Source organism: Heliconius melpomene, chromosome 19 (genome assembly GCF_056956725.1).
Source record: "Heliconius melpomene rosina isolate 202511_hmr_F chromosome 19, ASM5695672v1, whole genome shotgun sequence".
NCBI classification, from domain to species: Eukaryota; Metazoa; Arthropoda; class Insecta; order Lepidoptera; family Nymphalidae; genus Heliconius; species Heliconius melpomene.
In genome coordinates, this window is record NC_140407.1 from 6,254,070 (window position 1) to 6,279,376 (window position 25,307).

General features: G+C 31.5%; 2 protein-coding genes across 3 annotated transcripts in view; one reads left to right on the forward strand and one right to left on the reverse strand.

Moving 5' to 3' along the window:
• The window catches only part of cpx (synaptic transmission protein complexin), a 174,334-nt gene that overhangs the window by 59,221 nt on the left and 89,806 nt on the right, over positions 1-25,307 (reverse strand). Inside the window, exon 3 of one of the 2 annotated variants that reach the window (XM_085203145.1) lies at positions 8,571-8,654. In XM_085203145.1, coding sequence (XP_085059271.1) covers positions 8,571-8,625 — 55 coding nt within the window. In that variant the 5' untranslated portion in view covers positions 8,626-8,654. Of the gene's footprint in view, positions 1-8,570; positions 8,661-25,307 lie in introns of both variants that reach the window. The other variant, XM_085203146.1, reaches the window with a different exon arrangement.
• On the forward strand, positions 3,666-5,637 carry LOC146528511 (uncharacterized). Its single transcript, XM_085203370.1, has 2 exons — positions 3,666-3,824; positions 4,762-5,637. The coding sequence occupies exons 1-2, from the start codon at positions 3,786-3,788 to the stop codon at positions 5,347-5,349; spliced, it is 627 nt and encodes a 208-aa protein (XP_085059496.1). The 5' UTR covers positions 3,666-3,785; the 3' UTR covers positions 5,350-5,637.

A 25,307-nucleotide genomic window follows, 5' to 3' on the forward strand; every position in this document is an offset into this window, starting at 1 on the left:
AATATATTTTTGGTTCAGTTCAGTTTATGTATGCCTAAAGTCTAAATTATATAAAATTAATTGTGCTAAATGTTTTAAATTTTCTGCTACAGCACTTCGAGAAAACGACTGAAATCATGCGGTCTAAGTGGCCTACCCTAAATTGATATAACTCAACACAAACATGGTGATTCTTAATATATAATATCTTTTTTATAAATAATTGCATGACCTAACATTTTTGCTTGAAATATGTTATCATAGAACTCATTGTTTCACTGGAACACTAAGAAAAATATGTTCATATATTTTGAAATTGAACATTTTTATGTTCGCGTGGGATTGATCACATTTTATTTATAATGATGTTCTGTAGATATGTGAAATATAATATTGTCCATATTTTTTGTGCTAATTGGACTGGACTGATTTTTAAAAATTATTCATTAGTTTATATAAAAATAATTAAATCTCTCTTAAGGGTAAAGTAACGCTTGTAAATGTTTTTTGTTGTTTATGACAGAATATATTTGTTACTAAGTAATAATTGAACAAATGGAAAAATAGACCCGTGTTATAACTTTAGAATTAAATACTCAACAAATAGGCTAAAATAGTAGCGAGCATTATATATTAATTACTTTTTCAGATTTATTTAAGTCCATTTTATAAGCCATAATATAAAACACAATCTAAACGCGATGACAATTGGTTACATTCACGTTTCAAAAAACATTTTCTTCTGGGGGAGAAGCATAAAACTAACTGAATAAATACCTAAATTCAAGTATTGCATGAACATATTCTTAACAATTAGTGAATATTAAATAAGGTAATAATCATAACAGTTGTCGACATGACCATAGCACTTCTCTACCATCTTAAGACGAGCTCAAGAGCCAGACATTCCTAGCATTTTGATCTTCCTCGCCTCCAATATTTGTCGTCGCCACCGCATATTAAGAGGCACATTCTTTGCCTCATACTATTGATAGAACAATAAAGTGGGGAGAACAATGGACAGAAGTGGGTTACCCTTCGATTTAAAACGAATGCCTTTCCGACATTATTTTAGATGACGGCAATTTTGCGAATAGTTCATTGATTTTTATGATATTTGCTGCCTTAAGTGCTTTTGATTGGTGCGCTTTAGAGAAATTTTATGAAATTATATTGATTTTATTGTGGTGCTTAGATCGTAGGTAGTCAGTAATAGTAGATTATTGTGCTGTTTATTTTCACACATTTTTTAAAACGAATATAGACTTGTACTTTGTTTTTATGCTTGTTCTTGTGTTTTTCGTGAGAATTAAAAGTATCTATATAAGATAATAAGATAAATAAGATATCGAAGTCTTTAAAATAATTAAGTGGACGATAAAGTAAAGTATGCAATATAAATATTTTCTTAACTTCTCTTACCGACCGTCATACTTTTCATGTCGCGGTTGAATTCAAAAATATATATATTTTTTGTATAGAACCTCATGATAATCAACCATTTCTTTATGATTTTTACCTGGAATAGACAAAATTATATTGTTAAAAATCATGAATTACTAACATTTTATATTATAATTAATATATTTTTCTTATACACACTTAAATAAATATTCATGTAGTTCAAGTGAGCGAAACCGCGCTGAGGCCGCTAGTTTAAAATAAGCATGTATTATTATATTAAATAAATATTTATCGGTACTTTCTGATGTTGAAGTACAACACTAGTGATTAAGATCACTTGGTGCCAAATTATAAGGCAGAGTTAATTTATTTTATGAACGCCTAGTATTTTATTACGTCATGACAGAACGTAGTGATGAAACACTTCGTCTTATTTTTATTTTTACATTCATCCCGCATTGCAATATTCACTGCAAAATTGAAGAAATATATAAATAGAAACTTTTGCACTAGTTGAGGTCGAAGTACAATACAATTAAAATTCAGTATAAACGATACATCTTAATGATAGTTTCCGTCTTGCCAAAACCACTAAAACTAGGAGATGCATAAAGAAAAAAATACTGAGTAATAATTAACTCAGCCAGTAAGTGAACCCAATACCTGCGTCATAATAACGATAACGTCCATAGACCATTGTTTAAACAGTTTTATAACTTCAAAGTTAATATATAAATAGTATGAAGCTTACTTTTACTAAGAAAAATATAATCTGCAATACTCCAACAGTTTTGTAGTAAACAATTGTTTAGTAAATAAAACAATAGAAGTAAATGTTCTTGGAAACAAAATTGTTTAAATCTGAAAATTACTCATTTAGTTTAGTTTTAACTTCTTTGTTAACAGAAAAAGGTTTATTGTATGTATTTTTAGCTTCACCTTGTACTCCGCATACAGAAGGGTGGACAGAGGAAACTTAGTGCTGTTCTTCTAGTTCCGCCTAATCTACGTGACATTGAGTATTGAGGAACACAACACCGCTCCCAGTCTAGTAATCAGAGGGAGAAAAGAAAAATATATCATTCCCCCGACTGAGAATCGAACCGCCTCGTTTACAGTTAGACGATACACCACGGCTGACCTCTGCTCGCTCTCTTGTTATATAATTATTTCAACTTTAATAATTTCGTATTTAACCGCCCAGTATTGAGACACTGTTCTCCACTTTCCCTTAAATTTAAAAATAAATTGGCGTAACTCAACGCCGCACTTTGAAGTTCTGCTACTTTATCATAATGGTGAAACTCGAAGCTATATTTAGGTTAAATTGGGAACGATTTATAATATGCAAAATTGTAATCAAAAAACTGTATGGAACGGTTAATGAGTTTCTTAAAATTAATTAAATAATAAATAGGTAATTAGTATCAATAATCATTATACAAATTATATTTTCGTATATGCATTATGCATGTTAAACGTGACTGTCTGCACATTGTGATTTTGGTGTATATATTTGTTTTTACGGTGTGTCCTGTATACCTACAGCAGGATAAACAGAGGAAAGAGTGTTAAGACAGTTCGTTTCCTACTTTCTGCCCAATTTTCGAGATATTGTGTGTTGATTGGCGGAACTGAACACCGTGCGTTGGATTGTTACCAGAGTGAATAAATTAAAATAATAACTCATTTTTACGAGTAGGAATCGAACCTCTAACTGTCGTGCGTATAGACAGGCACTGGACTAGCCAACGTCGACTCGACGGCTTCCTATTTGTAATATAAATTATTTATTTTCTTTTTAATAAAATATTTCTCTAGATCTGTAATTATATTTGTAAAGTGTTTAAAGAAATAATAATATTAATTAAATCTAAATATAAAGCGAACAAGTCACTTTACACTTAGATTTACAGTAAAATATGACTGACAATAATCGTTCCCATGATTGAGAATTGAACCTACCACCATCATAATTACGGAATTGATTTTTTGGATAATTTAACAGTTAACTAACACATTTGTATTGATAATAATATAAGTAAGTAAATAAAAACAAGTATAAACTAATAATGCTTTAAAATTTTGGTTAAACTTCAAAGTAAACGATCGGTTACAATAGAAAATATTATCTTGAGTACACAAAATAAGGCAGAGGGGGTAATTACTTATTATCCCTTATAACTTCAAGCGATTTTGCTTCTTAAGTGTTTGAGATAAACACTATATTACACACTATATTGTACACGTACTGCAGGTACCCAGTAAATAATTAACAAATGAAAGGTACATAGTAAAATTTTTATTTCTGCCCGTCTGTTACTACAGTTTGGTTGTAGGTCGTTGACAATGAAATAGATTTTGATTTTTTTCTGATAATTAAGTGTCATAAGCAAACAAAAATGTGTGAGGACATCTTTTCGGACGAAAGCTATCAGCTTGTGAGTATTTTTTCTATAATATAAAACTTATACGTGAATTAAAATCACATTCAAATATGTAATTGAAATCTATGTTTGTTAATAGTTAATGCTAAGATTATGGATTCGCTCCTATTTGAGGGAATGAGTAATTTTCTTGTGTTAGTGACAAGGTATAGAGTGGCGTTGTGTTCCGCCGCTGAACACGTAATGTACCTACCAAAAATTTTGCGGTAATTGAGTAACGAAGTTCTTTAGACTAGATTCTCTTTGCCCGTTATATGAGGGATACAGCGGGAAAGTATAAAATATATATAATTGAATTTTTATAGGTTAACGCTATGTGGAATGTCTTTATAAAAGCAATTTTTCATATTTTATTATTTTTAATGTAAATAAAGAAAAAAATTGCTGCAGAAGTACGTATTTTATGTGACTTGTGAACACTTTAATACGTGAAATAATAAATAAGCTTATTTATACCGTAATTGAATGAATTGTAGGTAGAAGTTTTAAAGTAGAAAAAGGGGTAGGTTGTTAGTTTTCTAACATAAAACAGATTCACGCTTTTTCCCGCAACGGTATCGATAGTAAACACTTATTGTTAAGTATCTTCAGTATCGGCCGAATATTCAAAATATTGCGTTCAATGGTGGAACTTAACGCATACCAGAGAGGGGAAACTAAAATAATTTAAATATAATTATTCTACGAGTGGAGAATGAGCTAATTATTATATCGCTCATTTGGCGCATCAATGACTCATATATGTCTATCTTTCGAAATAAAGTACGAAACACAATTTAAGTTTGTAATTAGTCTTTCCGCCTATATTTATATATTTAACTTGATTTTAAACATTACAATTACGGTATTATATAAAAAAAAAATATCGAAAAATAAACTTTAGAAATATTAGCACGTTATTATAGTCGAATAATAACATTTTAAATTTTAGGAGCTGAACCTTTATAATATCAGAAAGGAATTAATTGCTATGCTCGAAGTGTTCGAGAAGAGTCTCTGCACAGTTTGTTTGAATCTTAAATGTAGTTGCAGCAAAGACATAACTAAGATAGAAAACAAAACTGTTAATGGAACTACTTCTGAGGAGAAGGACATAAATGATGGATGGGTAGTACAAGGGGCCAAGGAAAAAGAAGAAGATGAAGAATTTGATGATGTAGATAAAAATGATAGTATAGCCCCTCCAGCGTCATCGTTACCAAAACCTAAATGGGATAGCCCCAAGAAAGGGGGCAGTTCCTCTTCTACCCCAGAAAAGGAGCCTGTACATCCTGATATAGAAGCTTGGATGGAAGCGTCCCGAGCTGAAGCCAAAAAAATCAAAGAATCAATTATACTGCAAAATCTACACTACATACACACACAGAAGAAATATCAAAACTTAAAAACCAACGGTAATGCCGTTGATACATTTTTTAAATATTTCAAAATGTCCAAAGAAACCGCTGTCACTTACATGTCAACAAAACTAGCGGCGGCGTACAGTTCTCCCGTAAGAAAAAACTATACATATTTTTAATTTGTGACAACTAAAGAATCTAATAAACTGCATCAAAATCGGTACAACTTTCCAATACTCAACAAAAATGATACAAGGTAATTTCAATATTTTTTTATGTATGATACAGCAAATGTAAATTCGTCAAAGTAATTAGCAAAGTTATTTATCTAATTGATCCAAACGCAAATATTCAAATTATTAAACTTGTTTCTTGATTGTTGGTCTTCCATAATACTCTCATAATGAATACTTGTATTAATTTCAATTAAAGATAGATTTTTTTAATTCCAAAGGTTTACAAATATAAAATATTTATATTATTATTATTTTATTTGAAAATATTAAACATAAAATAATAATTATTATAATTATAATGCCAAAAAAATCAAGCTATTATTTGCTGAGACTTTGAAATTTAATTTTTAACCTGTATATTAGTAAATAAAATTGCTTTTATTTTTAATGTCTTTTTAAGTTAATGATAAGTTATGAATCAAAAATCAAAAAAAAAAACAAAAATACTAATAATTTTATGACCAATATATGTATGTATGTAAATATATTGAAATATAAAAAAAAATTATTAAAACTGATTTATAAAATTTTGCGTAGATTAATTTAAGGTCAAATTTAAATTGTACAACAGTTTAAGCAAAAATTATAAAGTATAGAATTATGTACAAACTAAAATATGGTAAAAAACTAAAGTATGTAACTTACTCTCTGAGTTTGTGGATAACAATTTAGTCAACATTTTAATATTTTAAAAAATACAGGTTCACGCGTTCAATTTTAATAATTTTTTGAAATTTCTAATAACACAAAGTGATTTACATCAATTTTTATTATTATTTTGTTTATTAAGAACTGTCTGTCTGTCTAATGTATAAACTTAAATCGACTTAGCAATAATTAATTTTAGGAAAAAAATAAACCAAAAAAATAATAAAAAATACCTCGTGTATACTTTTAAGTATTTTTTGTAATAGTACATATATATATATAGTTTATTAAATATATATAATTGTGTATTCATAAATAATTCTTAAATTGTAATGCTTCATGTAATGTCATTTTAAATAACGTGACAAGTTGTGTAACACACGTACAAAATTTAATTTTAATAATGAATGAGAAATAAATATATATAAAACATATTTTTTTAACTGTTGTAACCATACACATATATTATTTTTGTTTTGAACCAATTTTCAAATTATTATAGGGACATTTTAGTTATAGCCTGCAGGCAGAGGGAACCTAGTGTTAATATACTGCGCCCACTCATCGTTGTATAGTTAATTTCATAATTATTTAGAATTCTAAATAATTATTTATGAACGCTAGTGCCTTTTCCGCCAGAATTCGATATTCGACAGTTTGACAGATTCGACGACAGAGACATATTGATAAGCAGAACTGAATGTAATTCCACATTGAAAATAATGTAATTCCACGAGTAGGTATCGACCTTACAACCATCGTGTTTACTGTCAGACATTATAATCGTTATTCTCAGGAACTACTGGTTCAAATTAAAAAACCTGTATATGTTAGATATTTCATTCAAGAAAGGCTATAGGCTGTATTAAATCACATTATCGTTTCGATATAACTCATTGTACCTGCCGTCGGTTACCTACTATAGGCACGTAGAATGTGTCATGTGCCATACACAACTCTTGGTTATTCCAATTTGACCATATGGCCAAAGCCGCATGTAAACGCTAGATGTGGTATAAAATAAGAATACGCTTTAATAACTAAAGGCGATCAGTCTCAAAGACACAATAAGAAGTATAATGAACTAAAGTACTTCTACTTAAACAATTTCCCAAAGGAGCAGCTTTTATTGAAGCCCCACGTCTGTTTTGAGGGGTTTTTATTTTTTAGTAATATTTAAATATGAGACTTGTTTATTAAATGTCTTTTAGAATTGTAGGACGGTTTCTTACTTTTTAATGGTGTAAGTTCGATTTTCGTTTAAAGTTGCTTATAAATAAGCAAGCAAAGAAATTCATATTAGTAATTAATCGTGTGGTTCAAGCGGGCGACGCAGCGAGCAGTTCGCTAGTATATATTCGTTTTCATAGTAATTAATTGTTCATTCTGTCGTAGTTATTACAAATATAAACTAATATTAAGTTACAGATAACTTCTTTATTAGCGCAATATTCCCGGGGCACGATCTTGTTACTGCTATGCGTATATTTTGAATATGATATATATGTAATACTAGCGGACGCGCGCAGCTTCGCTTGCGTATTTAAGGGTGAATTCTAATAACCCATGAAACATGTGTTCAATGAAATATTTTTAAGAGTCTAAATTTCAAATTTTATAATAATCGGTGGCGATTTAAAGATTTTTCCATACAAACTTTCAACCCCTTATTTGTACCCTTAGGGGGTGAATTCTAGAAAACCATGAAACATATGTTGAATTAAATATTTTTAAGAATCTAAATATCAAATTTTATAAGAATCGGTGGCGATTTAAGAATTTTCCCATACAAACCTTCAACCCGTTATTTGCACCCTTAGGGGGTGAATTCTAGAAAACCATGAAACATGTGTTTAATTATATACGTTTAAGAGTCTGAATTTCAAATATTATAAAAATTGGTGACGATTTAAAAAAAAACCTATACAAATTTTCAACCCCTTATTTGCACCCTTAGGGGGAGAATTCTAGAAAACGATGAAACACGTGTTCAATTAAATACTTTTAAAAATCTAAATTTCAAATTTTATAAAAATCGGTGCCGATTTAATTTTTTTTCCATACAAACTTTGAACCCCTATTTCACCCCTTTAGGGTTAAAATTTTTCAAAATCCCTTCTTAGTGGATATCCAGATTACGAAAGTAAACTTTTGTCCAAATTTAACGTTTCTACGCACAGCGGTTACGGCTGTGCGTGCGTCTTACCTCAGTCAGTGAGGACAAGTCCTTTTATATATATATAGATTATATTATTTTCTTATATTATTTGTTGGGATGACGTGGCGTGTAATTGCGTTTGATTGTAAAGGTGATGGTTGTAAGTTCGACCCCCACTTGACGGACTGTTACACCGACCAATATGCAACCTCTCGAAATTGGGCGCAAAGGGTACCGTGTGTCCCAACGGTAGGTTCTAAGTAAATCTTTCCTTCTTAATCACTGTTGACATAAGAATAATAGTTGTACTTTTTTAAATATTGTATTCATCAATATTATTAAATAGTTAGTGACGTACCTTTCACAGCGCTAAGCTTGTTGCCCACCATCTGCTTCGCCACGAACGCTGCCATCTTGTTTTAATAACAACTACTTGTTAGATCTGAAATTAAGAGAAAATTTTATTTAATACCTTTATCTACCAAGCGATGTGAACTTAAACTTATATGGTACTTATGAGATGAAATTAAAAAAAAAATATAAATAATAAGTAACAACGAACTAAAATTTATACCATTTCGATCATATTACCATATTATAAGCTACTCCACGAAAACGTCTTTAATTTTTACGTGAATTCCGATTTTCCCCATATTTCTTGTAATAAAAGATAACCCTAATACCCTTCACAGAGCAAAAAATTAATTGGTTCAATTAAAAGGCGATCAGTGAGAAGAGCATTGCCTAAGAATTGGAAGTCTAATGGGACTTTCATTCAAAATTAAGAGGATTGACCTAGAAACCAGATTTTTTTATTTTATTAATATAAAATTCGGTGACCAGAATCGGAGAGATACGGTGTGGTGGTGTTTCAAAGTAACAGATTCAATTTTTTTGATGTAACAATGATTTGTGTTATATTTTGCTATTTCTTTTATTAATTTTGATTACATTATTTTATTCCAATCCAATCCAAAGGGCAAATGCCTTAAAAATAAATTAATCAAAAGTTTATTCGTATATTATTTTATGTATTTGCTTCATATTTATTTGTACAAACGCAGTGACATAGATAAACGCAGTGATATAGAGCAATGGGATATTTTTGACTGTTAACGCGGAATTAATTATTTCTATCTCGAATTGAACAAAAGTGGAAAGTGGAGAACAGAGTGTTTCTCAATACTGGGACCTTTTGCGAAATGTGAAACTAAAGTGATTACTGCCGTTTTATTTTTTCTGTCACTTCTACATTTGCATTTATTTATTTATATTATAAAGGTGAAAAGTTTGTTTGCTTGATCGCGCTAATCTTAGAAACTACTTGTTTGAACGATCCAATTATCGAGAAACGCTATGGGAAATATTACATTACGAGAATTGTTAACTCGCGCACTTTTTCTTGTGTCATAAGGGAGGGTAGCTGCAGGTAGTTGATGAAATACTTGCCACTGAGCCATGGAAATGTAAAATAAAATAAAATATTTATATTTTTATTTAAGATATATAATAATGAAAGAACGCGAAAAGTTTAAAATCTTATTTATATAATTTATATTGTGGTAGAACTTGGTAAAATTTTTACAAGTCTTACAAGTTCCGAAACGATTTGAAAGGGAAAGACTCTTTACAAAGTTTACTGTTTAAAGTATTACGAATAATGAATAATTTGAATGGTTCGCATGACTTACTTTTTTGTAAGACTATGCTAATTTTTTACGTTTGAAAATTATTCTCATTTTTAGAATGAATCCACCATAAATTCAATAATAAAATAATATGTAATAATAAAATTCTGCAATCAATTCTAAGTTTGCCTTGTTGCTTGTAGTTTGCATTTGCATCACGCTGTATGCCGCACACAGGAGGGTAGGTAGAGGGAACTTAGGAACCTAGTGTATAGTGCTAACCGTGTATACAGAAATAGTCAATGGAAAAAATATATTGAAATAATATAAGCTAAATACCTTGCAGGACAGCCAGTCTATATTTATTTTATCGCACTGTATCCCGCAAGTAGTAGGGTACGCAGGGGGTACCTGGGAACCTAGTGTGTAGATTAAGAGATTGTTTAGATGATCGGTTGCAAATTCCAATTTTTTTGACACTTCCGTTCTCCGTCTGTCAAGCTTCTGCTTATAATCTAAAATTTCAAATTCTGCAACTAGCGCCATCTAAGTGTAGCATCGGTAATCATCAGATAAGCATTTTAATTTTTTAAATAAGTATAAAAATTATAGATTTCACATTTGCCTGTAAGCGCGATGGTTGTTGGTTCGATTTCACTAAAGGGAATTATTTATTGCCTTTGGTAACTAGACAAGGTGTGTTATTGTGATTTGTTTTAGTAGGCTCACATATTTCTTACTTACTTGTTTTCTAACATGAGCGTAAAAGATACTCGTAAGTATAAATAAGAAAGAGCAAAAGCTACAAAATAATGAAAAAGTTTAATAAAGCTTAAACCTTTAAAACATTTCGTAGCGCCATCTAACTTCTAAGCATCTAACTACGTAGTACGTGTAAGACACAGCGTAGTTTCTATCTCAAGAAGATGGCGCTACTGTAACGGTTGCCATGGCAACCTAAAATAATCTTTTACTGGAGTTTTTTTGCTTTTAAGTTAATTTAGATTAATTGTTTTTTATTAATATTTTAAATTATACACTATAATTAAAAGAAATAATCTCTATTTACATTTGCGTAAGGAGCTTTGATGCTGTTAATGTAATATATTTTTTAAAACTACTTTTCGACATTTATAATTTTTGTTGCGATCGATTGTCAGTAAATCCTAAAATGGTTTTAGCTTCTTATATATTTCGATGAGAATATGCCATATAAACAGAACTATCGCGGGATGTTAATATAATGTCCATAATTGTATTATAAGATATTTTATAGAGGGGCCTTTACAGGCTTTAAGTTTAGAAATTATATTAACTTGACATATTTACCAATGATAATAATAATCTGTAATATGCCATAGCAAATGTGCTATAGCAACATTGTTCTTTGATGAGCAGAGTGGAGGAAGTCACCAGCGGTTTGCATCATTACCCGATAATAAATAATAATTAATTCCTCCGAGTGGGAATCGCATCCACAACTATCGCGTTAACAGTCACATGCTTGTGCCATTACGTTTTTTCGTTCTGCAGCCGTCGTGGCCCTGGTGCACAAGGATGTGACTCTAACGCGACGGTTGTAGACTTTATTTAAATGTATATTTTCATTTCTTCGCTCTGGTGTCGTGTCGTGTCTTGATTTCCACCACTCAACACGCAATGCCTCCAAAATTCTGCGGAAGGTTGGGGTCAGAGTGTCTTAATAGGTTCCCTCTGCTTACCCTGCTGTGTGCGGGATACAAAGATGCTGATAAAAAAGAAGACAATATTATCTTTAATTAATAATAACAATAAGTATTTCTAACTATGTAGCAACAGAAGTCAAAGCCAAAGCCAAAGTTAACAAGAAGTTGGCAAATATTCTTTTCTTTTTAAAATTTTTAATTTAAAATAAGTTGTTTAAAGATTTTAAAAAAATATAGAAATATGCGAGAACATTTCTTTAAAACTTCTTAAGATGGAATCCGAATTGTGTACAAAAGAAAATGTTTTTGCTCAGAGCGAAATAGCTTAGTTTTTTATTTTATAACTTTTAACCCACTTTTGGTATCACGATAAGTTAGTTTTTAAGATGGATGTGATTTTTTTAACTTCAAGCTGTATAATAACGAGGGTAGACAAAACTTAGTAAAGACACTCCGTTACCAACTTTACGTACACCTCATTTATGAGACATTGCACGTTGAGGCGCTAAACTTAACGCTAAGCTTTGTCTTGATACTATCTATATATATACATTTTTAACTTTTACTTTTACTATCTATATATATTGATTTTTAATCTATATATATAAAAGGACTTGTCCTCACTGACTGAGGTAAGACGCACGCACAGACGTAACCGCTGTGCGTAGAAACGTTAAATTTGGACAGATGTTTACTTTCGTAATCTGGACATCCACTCCACAGAAGGGATTTTGAAACCCTGGCACCGAATTTTATAAAATTTAAAATTTAGATTTTTAAAAGTATTTAATTGAACACGTGTTTCATCGTTTTCTAGAACTCTCCCCCTAAGGGTGCAAATAAGGGGTTGAAAGTTTGTATAGATTTTTTTAAATCTGCACCAATTTTTATAAAATTTGATATTCAGACTCTTAAAAGTATTTAATTGAACACATGTTTCGTGGTTGATTTTAATTCATCCCTAAGCAATAAGCAGGCGAAGCTGCGCGCGTCCGCTAGTAAAATATAAGTGGAAATCGCAATCAGAATCGTTACGCTTAACAGTCACATGATTGCCATAACCACGATAGCCTCTATTAATAGATGTTTTAAATTTAAATACATAAAAAATAAAAGGCGCATAAAAGTAATATTAAAATCTATATTAGATACACGCTGTATACCGCACCGCACGTAGCAGGGTAGGCAGAGGCAACCTGGAAACCTAGTGTTAATACACTCCGTTTTTATGAGACTCTTCCGTTCCCTACTTTCCGCCGAATTCTCGAGACATTGAGTGGCGGAACTCAACGCTGCGAGTTGTCTTCTTACAAGGGCGAAAACGAAAACAAAAATCAATCAAAACAAATGTCGTTTACTATTTGCTTGCTAAGGGCCGGCGGTATATTTACGGAAAAACCAAAGAAAGGAATATTAAAATCAAATATACATATTTCAGAGTAATGTTCCTAACAGCACGGTGTGTCGTGACACTCGCACAAAAGGCACATTTCTTCCTTTTCGTGCGTGAAAAGGTTTTTCAGGAAGCTTTATTGATGGCTTGACAGTGGTTCCCAAACTAAAATCTATATTTTATCAATCACAATAGCAGTGTGCTAGATAGAGGTAACTTGGTGATAAGGCCACTTTCTGCTCAATTTTCAAACATTACGTGTTAAGTGGCCAAACTGAAGTGGGAATAGAACCCACAACCGTTGCGTTGACAGTTATATGCTTGCCATGAATCACGACAGTCGCATTTGTGATAATTAAAGTTAACTAACTAACTTTTGACTGTAGCTTTGTTCGCATGGTCAACTGTAAATAACTAAGAGTACACAACACGAAAACCATAAACATTTCCTACTTATGCTATATTTATCATGAATATTATTTTATTATATTATTTTCTTTATTGAGATCTCAATTTTAATATAGCCTATTATCTTCAATAAATAGACTGTTTAATACAAAAAGTTTTTCAATCCGAACTAGTAGTTACTGTGATTTATAAACCCAACGAACTCTTCAGCTTTATAATACTAGTATATACGTACAAATTGTATAGATATTAAAATAATATGTAATTAAAAACGTCGTTCATAATAACATCGCTGTGATGGCTTCTGAGGAGATCAAATTTAAAATATTTTTTTTAGAAAAATAGGCTTACTGCCAATAGTTCTTCCTTAAGCTACCAAAGTTTAAGAGCCACTGTAGATACTTACTAAAGATTTTATCAAAGTGGGTCGGAAATGACGTGGAATTCGTTTGCGTTATCGCCTTATCAATGGTTTTGCCCCCATTTTGTTTATGCTCTGAGGGAAAGTTTAAATTAGATACTTTACTAGAGAAATGGCATCTAAATATAAAGGTATATCTAAAAAACGTGTTTCTTAGCAAGCTGCTTTACATTATCTTTATCTATACTTATCACGAAGTGTAAGCGCGATGGTTGTTATTTCGATTCCTAGGTTCCTTGGTGTTGGTCGACATCGAAATTAGCATTTGCATTTAAACAAAACAAGATTGTTCCAGTATTTTTGAATAAAATTCAGCAATTTCAATAAATATGACAAAAGAAAGCTTATTTTAATAACAAGCTGAGATATTGCTGTTATGCAATACATTTCGTACATACTAATATAAGTACTATTATAAAACTGAATTATTTGTTTAGTTGAACGCGCTTATCTCAGTTACTGCTGGTTTGAATTAAAAAAACTTTCTTTTGTTATATAAGCCATTTCTTAAGAAGGATTTAGAATACATATTTACATATATCACGTTAATAATTTGCCTAATTTGCAATGCCTCGAAAAATTCGGCAGAAAGTGGAGAACGGAGTGACTTAACACTAGGTTCCCTCTGCCTACCCTGTTATGTGCAGGATACAGCGTGAAGCTATTATTATATTTTTAATAATTTCGATGTAGCCTACAATGTATTCGTGTTCAGATATACCTTCCACGATTATGCGTTGATTCATACACCGTAACTTTAAATTATTATTTTTCATTTGGTTACAAGCAAAGCCGCATGTAAAAGTCTATATTATATAAGTATACACATATGTATGTATAATACATTCGTGCAAGTATAATCCAAAGGTCGTACTAAACAATTCAAACGGTAGAAAAGGTTAAAGGTCGACCGTAAGGGGTTCGAATGAAAAAATAATTATACTGTATTAAAATTATACGCGCCAGATGCGCCAGGTATTTTTGTTAAGACATTTTTTTTATAATGACAACCCATTGTTGAAAGTAATGATAATTTGTACGTGTTGTTATTTAAAAACATTTTTTATGAATGCTGTTTTTAGCTTTATACTTAGTTTTAAAAGGAGGTTGTTATTTTAAAAATTCTGTAAGCTATTTCAAAAGGTATGAAGTTTTCAATCTTTTTTCTTGTTTCTATTGATATTTAAAGTATTGTATGTGTTTAATTTAAACAAGTAAAGATATTTATTTTGCTTCACGTTGTATTCCATATATTATATTTGGATGGGCAGAGATAATTATGGCAGGATTGTGTTAAGATACGCCGTTCCCTACTTTCCGCCGAATTTTCGAGACATTGCGTGTTGCGTGCAGAATCGACTTAACGCTGGGCTATGTCTAGTTATTAGATCGAGGAAATAAAAATTAATCATTGCCACCAATGTGTTTTAATATAGAATATAAAATTGTGATTTATGAAATTTCTTTTAAAAGCTGGTCGAGCTTAAGGTTCATATAACTTTAAACCAAAAAAGAAAATATTTATAAATAACCCACACATAATAAGTAACAAACGTATCGCGATCAAACCTTTACCGCTTCCCACACTCGTTTCCTCGTGCTATAGAGATAAGGCTGCGAAATATTACTTTGTAAATTGAAAATATACCTTATTGTATAATGAATAAAGTATGAAATGATTTAGATTGGTAAGAAAAATAGCTATGAAGTCATAATATGATGAGAAAAATGAGATTTTCTTCAATATTAACTGAAATTTTTAATTTAATTGAGTTCATTCATATATCATTAGTATTTTGTGCATAAATTTACATTTTTCAGCTTCCGCGTAATGTGTCAAACAATACGTGTTGAGTGGTGGAGCTAAACGCCACGCTCTTATTTTTACCATCACGAATTGAAAACATTTCTTTCTCTCATGGGATAAACGATCGTTACGTCTACAGTCAACCGTTGTGCCACAACGGCCTCGTGTTCATTTATAATAATAAATTATCAAAGTTAAGTCATTTTCTTATCAGATTTAAGTTAAATAATGACTAAGATAACAGCGTAAAATAATTATTTAAAAAGTTGAAAGAAAATCTTATTATATATATATATATATATATATATATATATTATATTTTAAATGAAATTCTTTTGAAAAATTAAACATTTTGCAATAGTACGAGGTTAAGAAGACTCCAAAAATATATAAAAATATGCGCAATAAATCCAGATAAATAGATTAATTTAAGAGAGCATGAAAAAGAACGTGCCTAGGTGATAAAGGTGCTTCCAGCGATGTATCATCAGTCATCAGCAGGGTAGGGAGTACCTTAGTACTAAAACATTCCGTTCCCATTAAGACTCTTCCGTTCATCATTTTCCGTCGGATTCTGGAGGCATTGAGTTTTGAACCCACAGCCTGTAGTGTTTACAGACGCACGCTTGTTCTCCGACGCCAAGACTAGCCTCGAGATGTTTGTTTGCATTTTTTTTTTGTACATAAAAAAAATAAAAATATTATAATCATATCATCATTTTTTATTAGGAAGGAAATCTAAATACTCTTTGAATAAGATATTTTTCTATCAAACAACACCTAAATTATGTTTTAATCTTTCACAACAAGATTGGTTTCTTTGAGTTGTGAAATTTCTTTTTGGTGGTTATATTTTATAGCGGTCTTTGTGGCGCAGCGGTACAGTATCTTATTGTAAACGGGACACTTGTGGGTTTGATTCCCATTGGGAATATATAATTTTCATTACTTTGTTCTGGTAAAAAATGCGTCGCGTCATTTTCATTTTGAGATAAATGGTCGTGACGGACGAACAGATGGACAACAAAGTGATCTTATGAGGGTTCCGTTTTTATTTTTAAGGTATAGAACCTTAAAAAGAACTGAGGATATTGCTCTTAAGCCTCATTTTGCTGAGCATACATTTAAATTAAGTTCAAATTAAGAATAAAAACAATTATAAGCCTAGAAAGGTATCATTCAATTACTCTCCTTTCTGTTTGAGATTTGTTTCTATATTAACTCGTATATTATAAACTAGTATTTTGGTACGCTAGGTACTTCTTTTTTACTATACAAAAATATATTTTTTTACGAAATAAATGTTTTATATATAATACACAATTATATAAACCTTCCTTTCCTTACGCATATTGCATAATAAAAAGTAAATGATGTAAATCTCATTAAAATCTGTAGTTTGATATTTTTTTGGTTTTACTACGTAAGAATATAATTTTAAGTGGAATTGAACCCATGACTATTAAAGGCATATTCTGCTCAAAAACCTAGTGGTCCTAGGTCCTAACATTATTACTAAAACTGTACACGATGCGATGGTGTGAAAAGCTCCTTCATCTAATGCATTTTTAATGTCACTGTAAACATGCCTCGCTAAGCTCACGTTGCAACTTTGGTTCATTCTACACCGTTAGAGAGCAAGTTTAAAACTCTATTAGGTAACAGATTGACACAATTGCAGCGTGGTGAAATAGTGTTTGGCTATGCGAGATAGATAGTTGTGGATTCGATTTCCGCGCAGGCAAATTACTCAATTCTCTCTTTATATCCTGCTACATGCGGGATAAAGCATGAAGCTTTAAAATGTATATATACTGCATGAATCCATCCTAGGACAGTAAGAATGAAGTCAATTTTAAAAGTTTCTAAAAGTTATTAAAATAATGATAGAGTCATTTATTACAAGTGACTTTTATATATTTATAAATTTAACGAGCTCTGCGTTTGGGCTTCAAGAATATATGGATTTTTCTTAGTTTTTCGAGGAAAGTATATGACAAGTTTCAACGTTATATGCCGCTGACTTTCGTGAGAATCGAACCCACGACCGTCACGTCTACAGTTAGCTCTTGTTCCACTACACATACATAAGGTTCATACAATAGTTTTAGTCTATAATAATTATTTTGTTAGCGTCGTTACACGTTCACCATATTTTACCTATGCAGTTTGCATTCTTGTATAAGTTATAACCCGAGATGTGCTCTGCAATTTGTACAAAATTTATAAAGTTCTTGTCGCAGCTTTCGGCTTAAGAGTAAGCACAATTTAATTAATGTAAGAAGAAACTTTAGGGATCGTAACTATTTATTATATATTTTTTTCTTTATGGAGTATACGCCCTATATATACCTATCGGGCTATATCATAAAGGAGAGCTTACCCTAATAAAAAAAAAAAAACCAACATGAGCATTTTTTTCTTTTTTAGCACAAAATAAAAATTTAAAAAAGAAGATGTCATCTAAAATAATAATTTAAAAATCATATTTAAAATCTACATTACGGAGCGCAGTGAAGATTATTAAATATAGCCACATAAAATACTTGCCTCGTATCTACCAAGCCGTCGTCGTTTAATTAAAAACTTTTATGAAAATGTTATTTTTGAAATACCTATGGAAATAATTCAAATTATATGCTTAAAACTTATTTAAAAGTATGCAGAAAATCTGTCCTTGGCAATATTAGATGGTCTGAATTCTGAATGTAATAAAATTAAAATGATGGAAGAATTTTAATGAAATCTGTATATACCTATATACATAGGTCCAATTTTATTTGTGCGTTGTCTGTGTGTCACTCAAGAAAAAGTATTACATATTTTGATAACTACGTAAGGATGCGTAAGGATCGTGTATATATGTATATATAATCCATTCATTCATTCATCCATCCATCATCAGCCTGTCCTCGTCCACTGCTGGACATAGGCCTCTCCAATGGCACGCCACTGAGGTCGATCTTCAGCTCTTCGCATCCAGCCGCCACTTTGCGAATATCGTCACCCCATCTTGTTGGAGGACGTCCTACATTACGCTTGCCGAGGCGTGGTCTTCACTTTAGAACTTCTGTTGACCGTTCTCCGCTAACTATAGTCTCTTACTATAGCTTTTTACAAAGTATGCAATGAAGTGTTTTTAATTTGATTTGATCTTTAATAAAAAAAGGGATGAAACTTTTAATTTTTATTAGCTTCATATCCCGCTTATAGCTGGGTAGGTTGAAAAAAACCTCGTGTCGATACACTGCTTTATCTACTTTCCGCCTGTATTTTAAGAAACTCAACGCGGCATCATCAATTGACTGTTCATTACTGTAATTTAAAATTTTACCAAGTTTTTAATTACATTAATGAACAGATAATTGACGATGAAAACATAAAATATAAATTCTATATACTTATTTTATATACTACGTCTGTCTTTGTCGAAATTTAAAACATTAAAATTGATTAATTTAAAACATTAAATGTCGAATTTTAAAATATTTGTAGGAAGAAATTTAAATTACGATTTTCACTCAATTTGTTATTTTTTGGCCCATTTATAAATATTTTAAATTAGAATCGAATCCACTAACTCTTACTACACTAAGCTCTAACACAGTTAAATTCCACAGAAACCATCTAACATATCAAATTGAACCATTACATTAAGATTACACATTCCATACCGTGTTTTAGATGATAAAGCCTTGTTTATGAGCCACTAGTACAGTACAGGTATATTGAAATTATTCAAAATACGTGCATGCATGTTATAGTCGACTTAGCATATAATTTGCATTTAATTTGCATATGTAAATGTTAGATTATGCGGGACGCGAAGAATAGAGTTATATTTTGTCTTCATATTAAGAAATTGTCTAATTAATTTAATAGTTTTGTCAAAGTAAGTAGTGCTTGGCAAGTCAAAGTGCGGCGTTGAGTTCTGCTGCTCAACACGCAATGTTATGATTTCGGGGGAAAAGTGGAGAATGGCATTTTTGACGTAGTGTCAAAATATATCGAGACACTGATATAAAATGCCTGAATCATCCTCAAGCTTTCATGCATGACAGGCTCGGCAGAGTTAAATCATTCCGTTTCCCATTTGCTGCTGAATTTTTGAGACATTGTGCGTTGAGTAAGTAATCAATTTTTAACCAAAACTCAACGATATTTAACCACAACATTAAGATGAAACGGTTGTAAACTAACCGAAAAACCTCGGTTGGGTAAATAATCCTTTGATTTATTTTAAAACAACCGATTTTTCATGTAACAACGTTATTACGGTTGGATAAAGACCATTATGTAACGAACTGTTTGGGAACACAGCATATCCGGTATGGGCCGGCGATAACCGGTTTGGGGCGGTTTAATCCGGGCCGCGATATGTCAGATAGGATGCGCGGGTGTCGTTATAAATATTCGTTGGTTGGATGGATGTGATTTAAATATAATAAAAATATATGTTTTATAATACTAGAAATTATACCTATACATGTTGTAAGTTGTTACTTAACTTCTAAATTAAATATGCGAAAAGGATTTGCTCTGTAGTAATTAAGAGTTTCAAGTAAATTAGTCATTTGTACAATAATGAATAATTATTTATAATCGTTACTTCTAACTAAAGACATTAAATATATTGATATGTTATGTTAATAGTAGGAATAACCAGAAAATTTTTGAGATTATGTACTTAAATCTATAACATATATAAACTAAGCCCAATACTACAACTCCGCTATATTTAGTCAAATATTGATACTTCCTAAACAATACAGCAGTTAGCAATCGGTAACTCATCTCAGTTCTCATCAACTAACGCCAGAAGCGTCTTATCTCTGTTCGTATCTTATACAAATTATCAAGCAAATATTTAGTTTGACAGCTTCCATTGCAATTTCAACTGGAAATTCTGATAGTCTGATATTACGACCCAGATTTCATATTTTGGACAGAGTGTAGTAAGTTTTAGAATGAATAGTGTACTGTCACTTTATTTATATGTGTTTTGTTTTAGCTTCACGCTGAGAAAACACTCCGTTCCCATTAAGACACTTCCGTTCCCCACTTTACCCAATTTTCAAAATATTACTTGTTAAGTGGCGGAACTCAACACAGTGTTTAGTCTTGGTAACTACATATAAGGATAAGCATTACATATATGTTAATAAGAATTTTATGATACACTTACTTTAGTTGTAAAAATGTTATTTAAATACAAACGGTACTAAACATAAAATGCCTGTAAGCGTTTAGGCGTCGCACGCAAACTAAGGAGGTCGGCTATAAATTATTATGTTTTATTGAGACCTTCAGAAAGATAGAAAAAATAATAAACATACATTATGTATGAAAAGGCCTAAAAGAATATTGGTTTTGTAATAATTTTATTTTATAATTTCTATAAGTTCCTTAGAGCTTTTCCATTTTTTTTCGTACCTGTATTAAAATATGCATATTATGTATGTTATTTTTTAACTCCACTAGCATCCCACATATTGCAGGGTAAGTAGATCCTGATATCCACTCACTCATTTTCCAGACTTTGCAATGACATACAGACGAAAACACCATGCTTAGTCTTGTTACAAGCGAAGTCATGGGAATCGAAGCTGGAACTTTCACGTTTGATTATTTTTTAATCTGACGCTCTCTCGGCATCGGAAAGTACGTAAAGCTGATTTTTAATGTCAACAAAATCTAAACAAATATATATCGATTCGATGAAAAATATATAAATATATAATATTAATATTGTGAGACCTGAACAAGTCTAATACGCTCCTCGCTCAGCGACTAAACATTTTGTCTCACGCACGAATGGATTTATGAAATAGGTTTGACATTTCTTAAAAATACTGAAATTTGTATTATAGTGCCTGTAAATGTTTGGATAAATTTCCTTAAATGTGTTAGACTTTAAGTACTTATACTGATATTGATATATATTGGCAAAACAGAATAGAAGTTATAGAAAATTTTACAATTTTATTATTGTACTTGAAATGTTTAACATTTTCTATATCTCACTTTCCTCAACCTCAACTCGGCGCTTAGGCTTTGTACTGTCACCAGTGCAAGAAAATGAAAATGACTCATTGGAGTGTTTTAGAGGTTCCCTCAGCTTACCTTGCTATAATCGGAATATAACGTAAAGCTAAAAAAAACTTAAAAATTGAGCTTTACTTAGTAACCCTACATAGCAGCTTTAATAAGCTTCAACACATAATGTTCTAACGCTATATAACATATTGTTTTGCGGTAGACTCTACCATTTTCCACTCAATTGGTTCGTTCCGAGCCATTGAGCACTGAACGATAATTCGTAATACATAACATTACAAAGGTATACTTTAAATATACTGTAAAATACCTGTGTATTATTTATAAATATTTAAAGTAAAACAAAGTGTATTTTTAAGAGAAGACTAGTTAAAAGCAGAGGCGTTTTTAGCATACTGATATAAAACCTTAAATATGTATGTCGCTGATTTAACTTTTAATAATGCTTAGTTTAGCTTCACACTGTCACATGTCACAAGCAGAGGGAACCTGGGAACCTAGTGTTAAGACACTCCGTGTTTCCGTCCTGAGAGTGGCGGAATTGCGTAGAGTGGTGGAACTCTACACCGCCATTTATTATACAAATTTTACAAAATTGACTTTATCACTATATTACGTTGTTTCATCCATGTAACAGGATAGACAAATGCAAACAGAATTTAAGACACTCCGTTCCCCACTTTTCGCCCAATATTGTATATTGATTGTGGCAAAATCAGCTTCACTCTGTATCCCGCACAGCAGGGTAGGCAGAGGGAACCTAGTGGTAAAACACTACGTTCCCCAATTTCCTACGAATTCTAGAATTGTGCTGCGCGTTGCCTTTACACCTGCGCGAAGAAATGAAAATGAAAATTTTAGTTAACAGTAAATTTAAATAAATATTTCATTTGCTCAAGTGGGAATCGAACCCATAACTAGTCTCGTTAACAAATATAAAAATAATTGAAAATATAGTTGTTCCCCACCAGTGTGGATTGATCCTACAAACTTCGCATTAATAGTGAGTTGCTATATATACCATTCCGCCACCATGGATAAATAGTTATGGCATAAATATATTATCTTATCCTATTTACATAAATACGGATGAAGCTGTTAAAGCGCTGCGATACATTGCATTACCATGCTATAAAATCTCATGTATATTTGGATAAAGTACCTATTACATGATATACCTATATATTTCACATTATATTAAATATGACATCGTTCTCCTCCTTATTTTCATAAATTTTATATGAAAACTTATTTTTTATAATACTAAGTAAATATAAAAGCCGTCATTGCGCAGCGACACAGTATCGAACCGTAAGCGAAACGGCACAACCGTTTACATTTGCAATCGAAGATGTGAATTTGTCCAAAAAGGGCTGTCCCAAGTTGCTTCTTAGGAAAACGGAAAAGACTAAGCCCAGTACATAGAAGAGACGATATAATCCAAAATATGCAAAATCTGCAAGATGCAAGAGTAATTATCATTACTGAACCACCTATCTAATATTAAACATTACAATTTCTAAAGGCACTAAATGGTTACTTTAACTAAATGATTGATTCCTCTAAAAAAAGGTAAGCATTTTAATTACAACATTATCAAAATCTGAATAATACATCAGCCCTATTTTACATATTAAATGTCTTGGCAATTTAAACTCCAGTAAGGCTCTATATCAAAGACGAAGACGCCGTTCTAATGAAGAGTGTACAAAGCTTTGAGTAAAGTCGAGATTTCGTAATATCCTTTTGTATGGCGACATAAAAAACCTTAATATAAAGATTATATGAAAAGAAATATATATACAATATGAAACATCTGCGTTCTGATAAAATAGATGTAAAAATATAATTTGGCAGTTGATATAATAAGAAATAAGAAAATGTGCTGTAATTTTTATTTTTGTTTAGCAATCTAAACACGTGTTAACAACTCAACAACTCATCTCACGTATAGGCACCACCAACCGTCAGTACGTCTGGAAACATGGCCGGCCCAGTGACAGTGGTTCTTTAGCGAATGACGTTGTTATGAGATCTACCTGCCAGAGAAACTTCAACCATAGCTCGTTCCATCTCTTGCTGAGCAACTTTAAATTTGTGGATCAGCACTACAGTGTGTGTCCACGGCTCTTCTCCGGTCATCACAGATTTTATGAAGAATAGATTGAAGATATGTCATGAGAATGTTTCTCGAATATTTCTCGAAATTGTGGCGGGCAAGTTTGACAGCATAGCCAAGGTATACATAATCCTGCATAACCTCACCACTGGTATTGGAGATATATGACTATTAAATTTTTTATTTTTATACCTAGAGTTTGAGAAACCTTAATTAAATGTATAGGAATGAAATAATCTCTTTGTTTTGAACATACTCGTATTATAAACGTAGATATTTTTTTCTTATTTTGGGCTTGTAATATATTTCTATAAAAAAAGTGCTCTACTGTCTGTATATTTTCGTGTTAGAGGTATAGGAGCTTTTACAAACAACGAAACACTCGTTCTGACCGAGCTTTGTGGATTTTTTTTGTATAAAGCAAATACTTGTTAGTACTACGTAGAACGCCGCCGTCACTAAACATAGCTTTTTTAATAAAACGCCAGCTTAAAATAATTCAATTTTACTTAGTGGATTTTTTGTAGATATATTTGATTTAATAATTATTTGTATTTGAGACCAGTCGTGGCACAGTTGCATAAGTGTTGTTTTCGCTATGGTGTTGAGGCAAAGCGTGGCGTTGAGTACCGCCATTCAACACCTGATGCATTCAGAATTCAGCGGAAACTGGGGAGCGGAATGTCTTAACACTAGGCTTCCTATGCCTACTCTACTGCATAAACGAAAACGTATTAAACAAATGTAAATGTTCATTTAAACATTATGCTTCTAAAAACCGACGCGCACCGTATATAGGAATAAATCCTCTAAAAACCTTTGTAATAAAAACTGAGGCGTGTTTACGATTTTCACGAGTCGCTAAAGTATGGAAATTTTATGGGCAAAATGCAAAATAATGAATGCCATATGTCACATGATATATAAATCACGGAACTTTTCGTGGATAATGATGAAAAATGACGTTGAAATTTTTCAAAATAATGCCAAAAAGCTTGTGTTTTTTGAAATGTAAATAGACTTTGAAAGATAATACTGTTGAAGTATAATTAGTGATAATTGTGAGTTGAATTTCCACTATAATATAATTTCCACTATAATATAATTTCCACTTGGTCGATATAATTAAACATTGCACGGCGTTGGGTTCTGAAAAGTAGACTACGGAGTGTAACCTAGTTACTATGGATACTAAGTTCATTAGGAAAAATGTAACTTAAATCAAATCACATTTAAATTTTAGATAAAATATTAATGGTAAAAAATAGATTTTCTGTATCATGTGAATTAAGTGAAGTGCGCTACGTACTGTGAGCTTCAACAGTACGTAGCGCAAAATGTCATGGTTTAACGGTTAGCGCAACGGTTGTAGATTCGATCCCCATTCGGGGAATTATTTTTGTTTCCTCGCTGGTATACAAAATGTGGCGTTGAATTCCGCCACTAAAAAAATATCTAGGCGGTGCGTGGGAAGCCGAATGTTAAGCATGAAAAGCAGACAAACAAAATTAAAATTCTGCCATGGGTGAAATAATGTAAAAGGGTCAAAAATCTAATAAAAAGAATAACAGAAAATT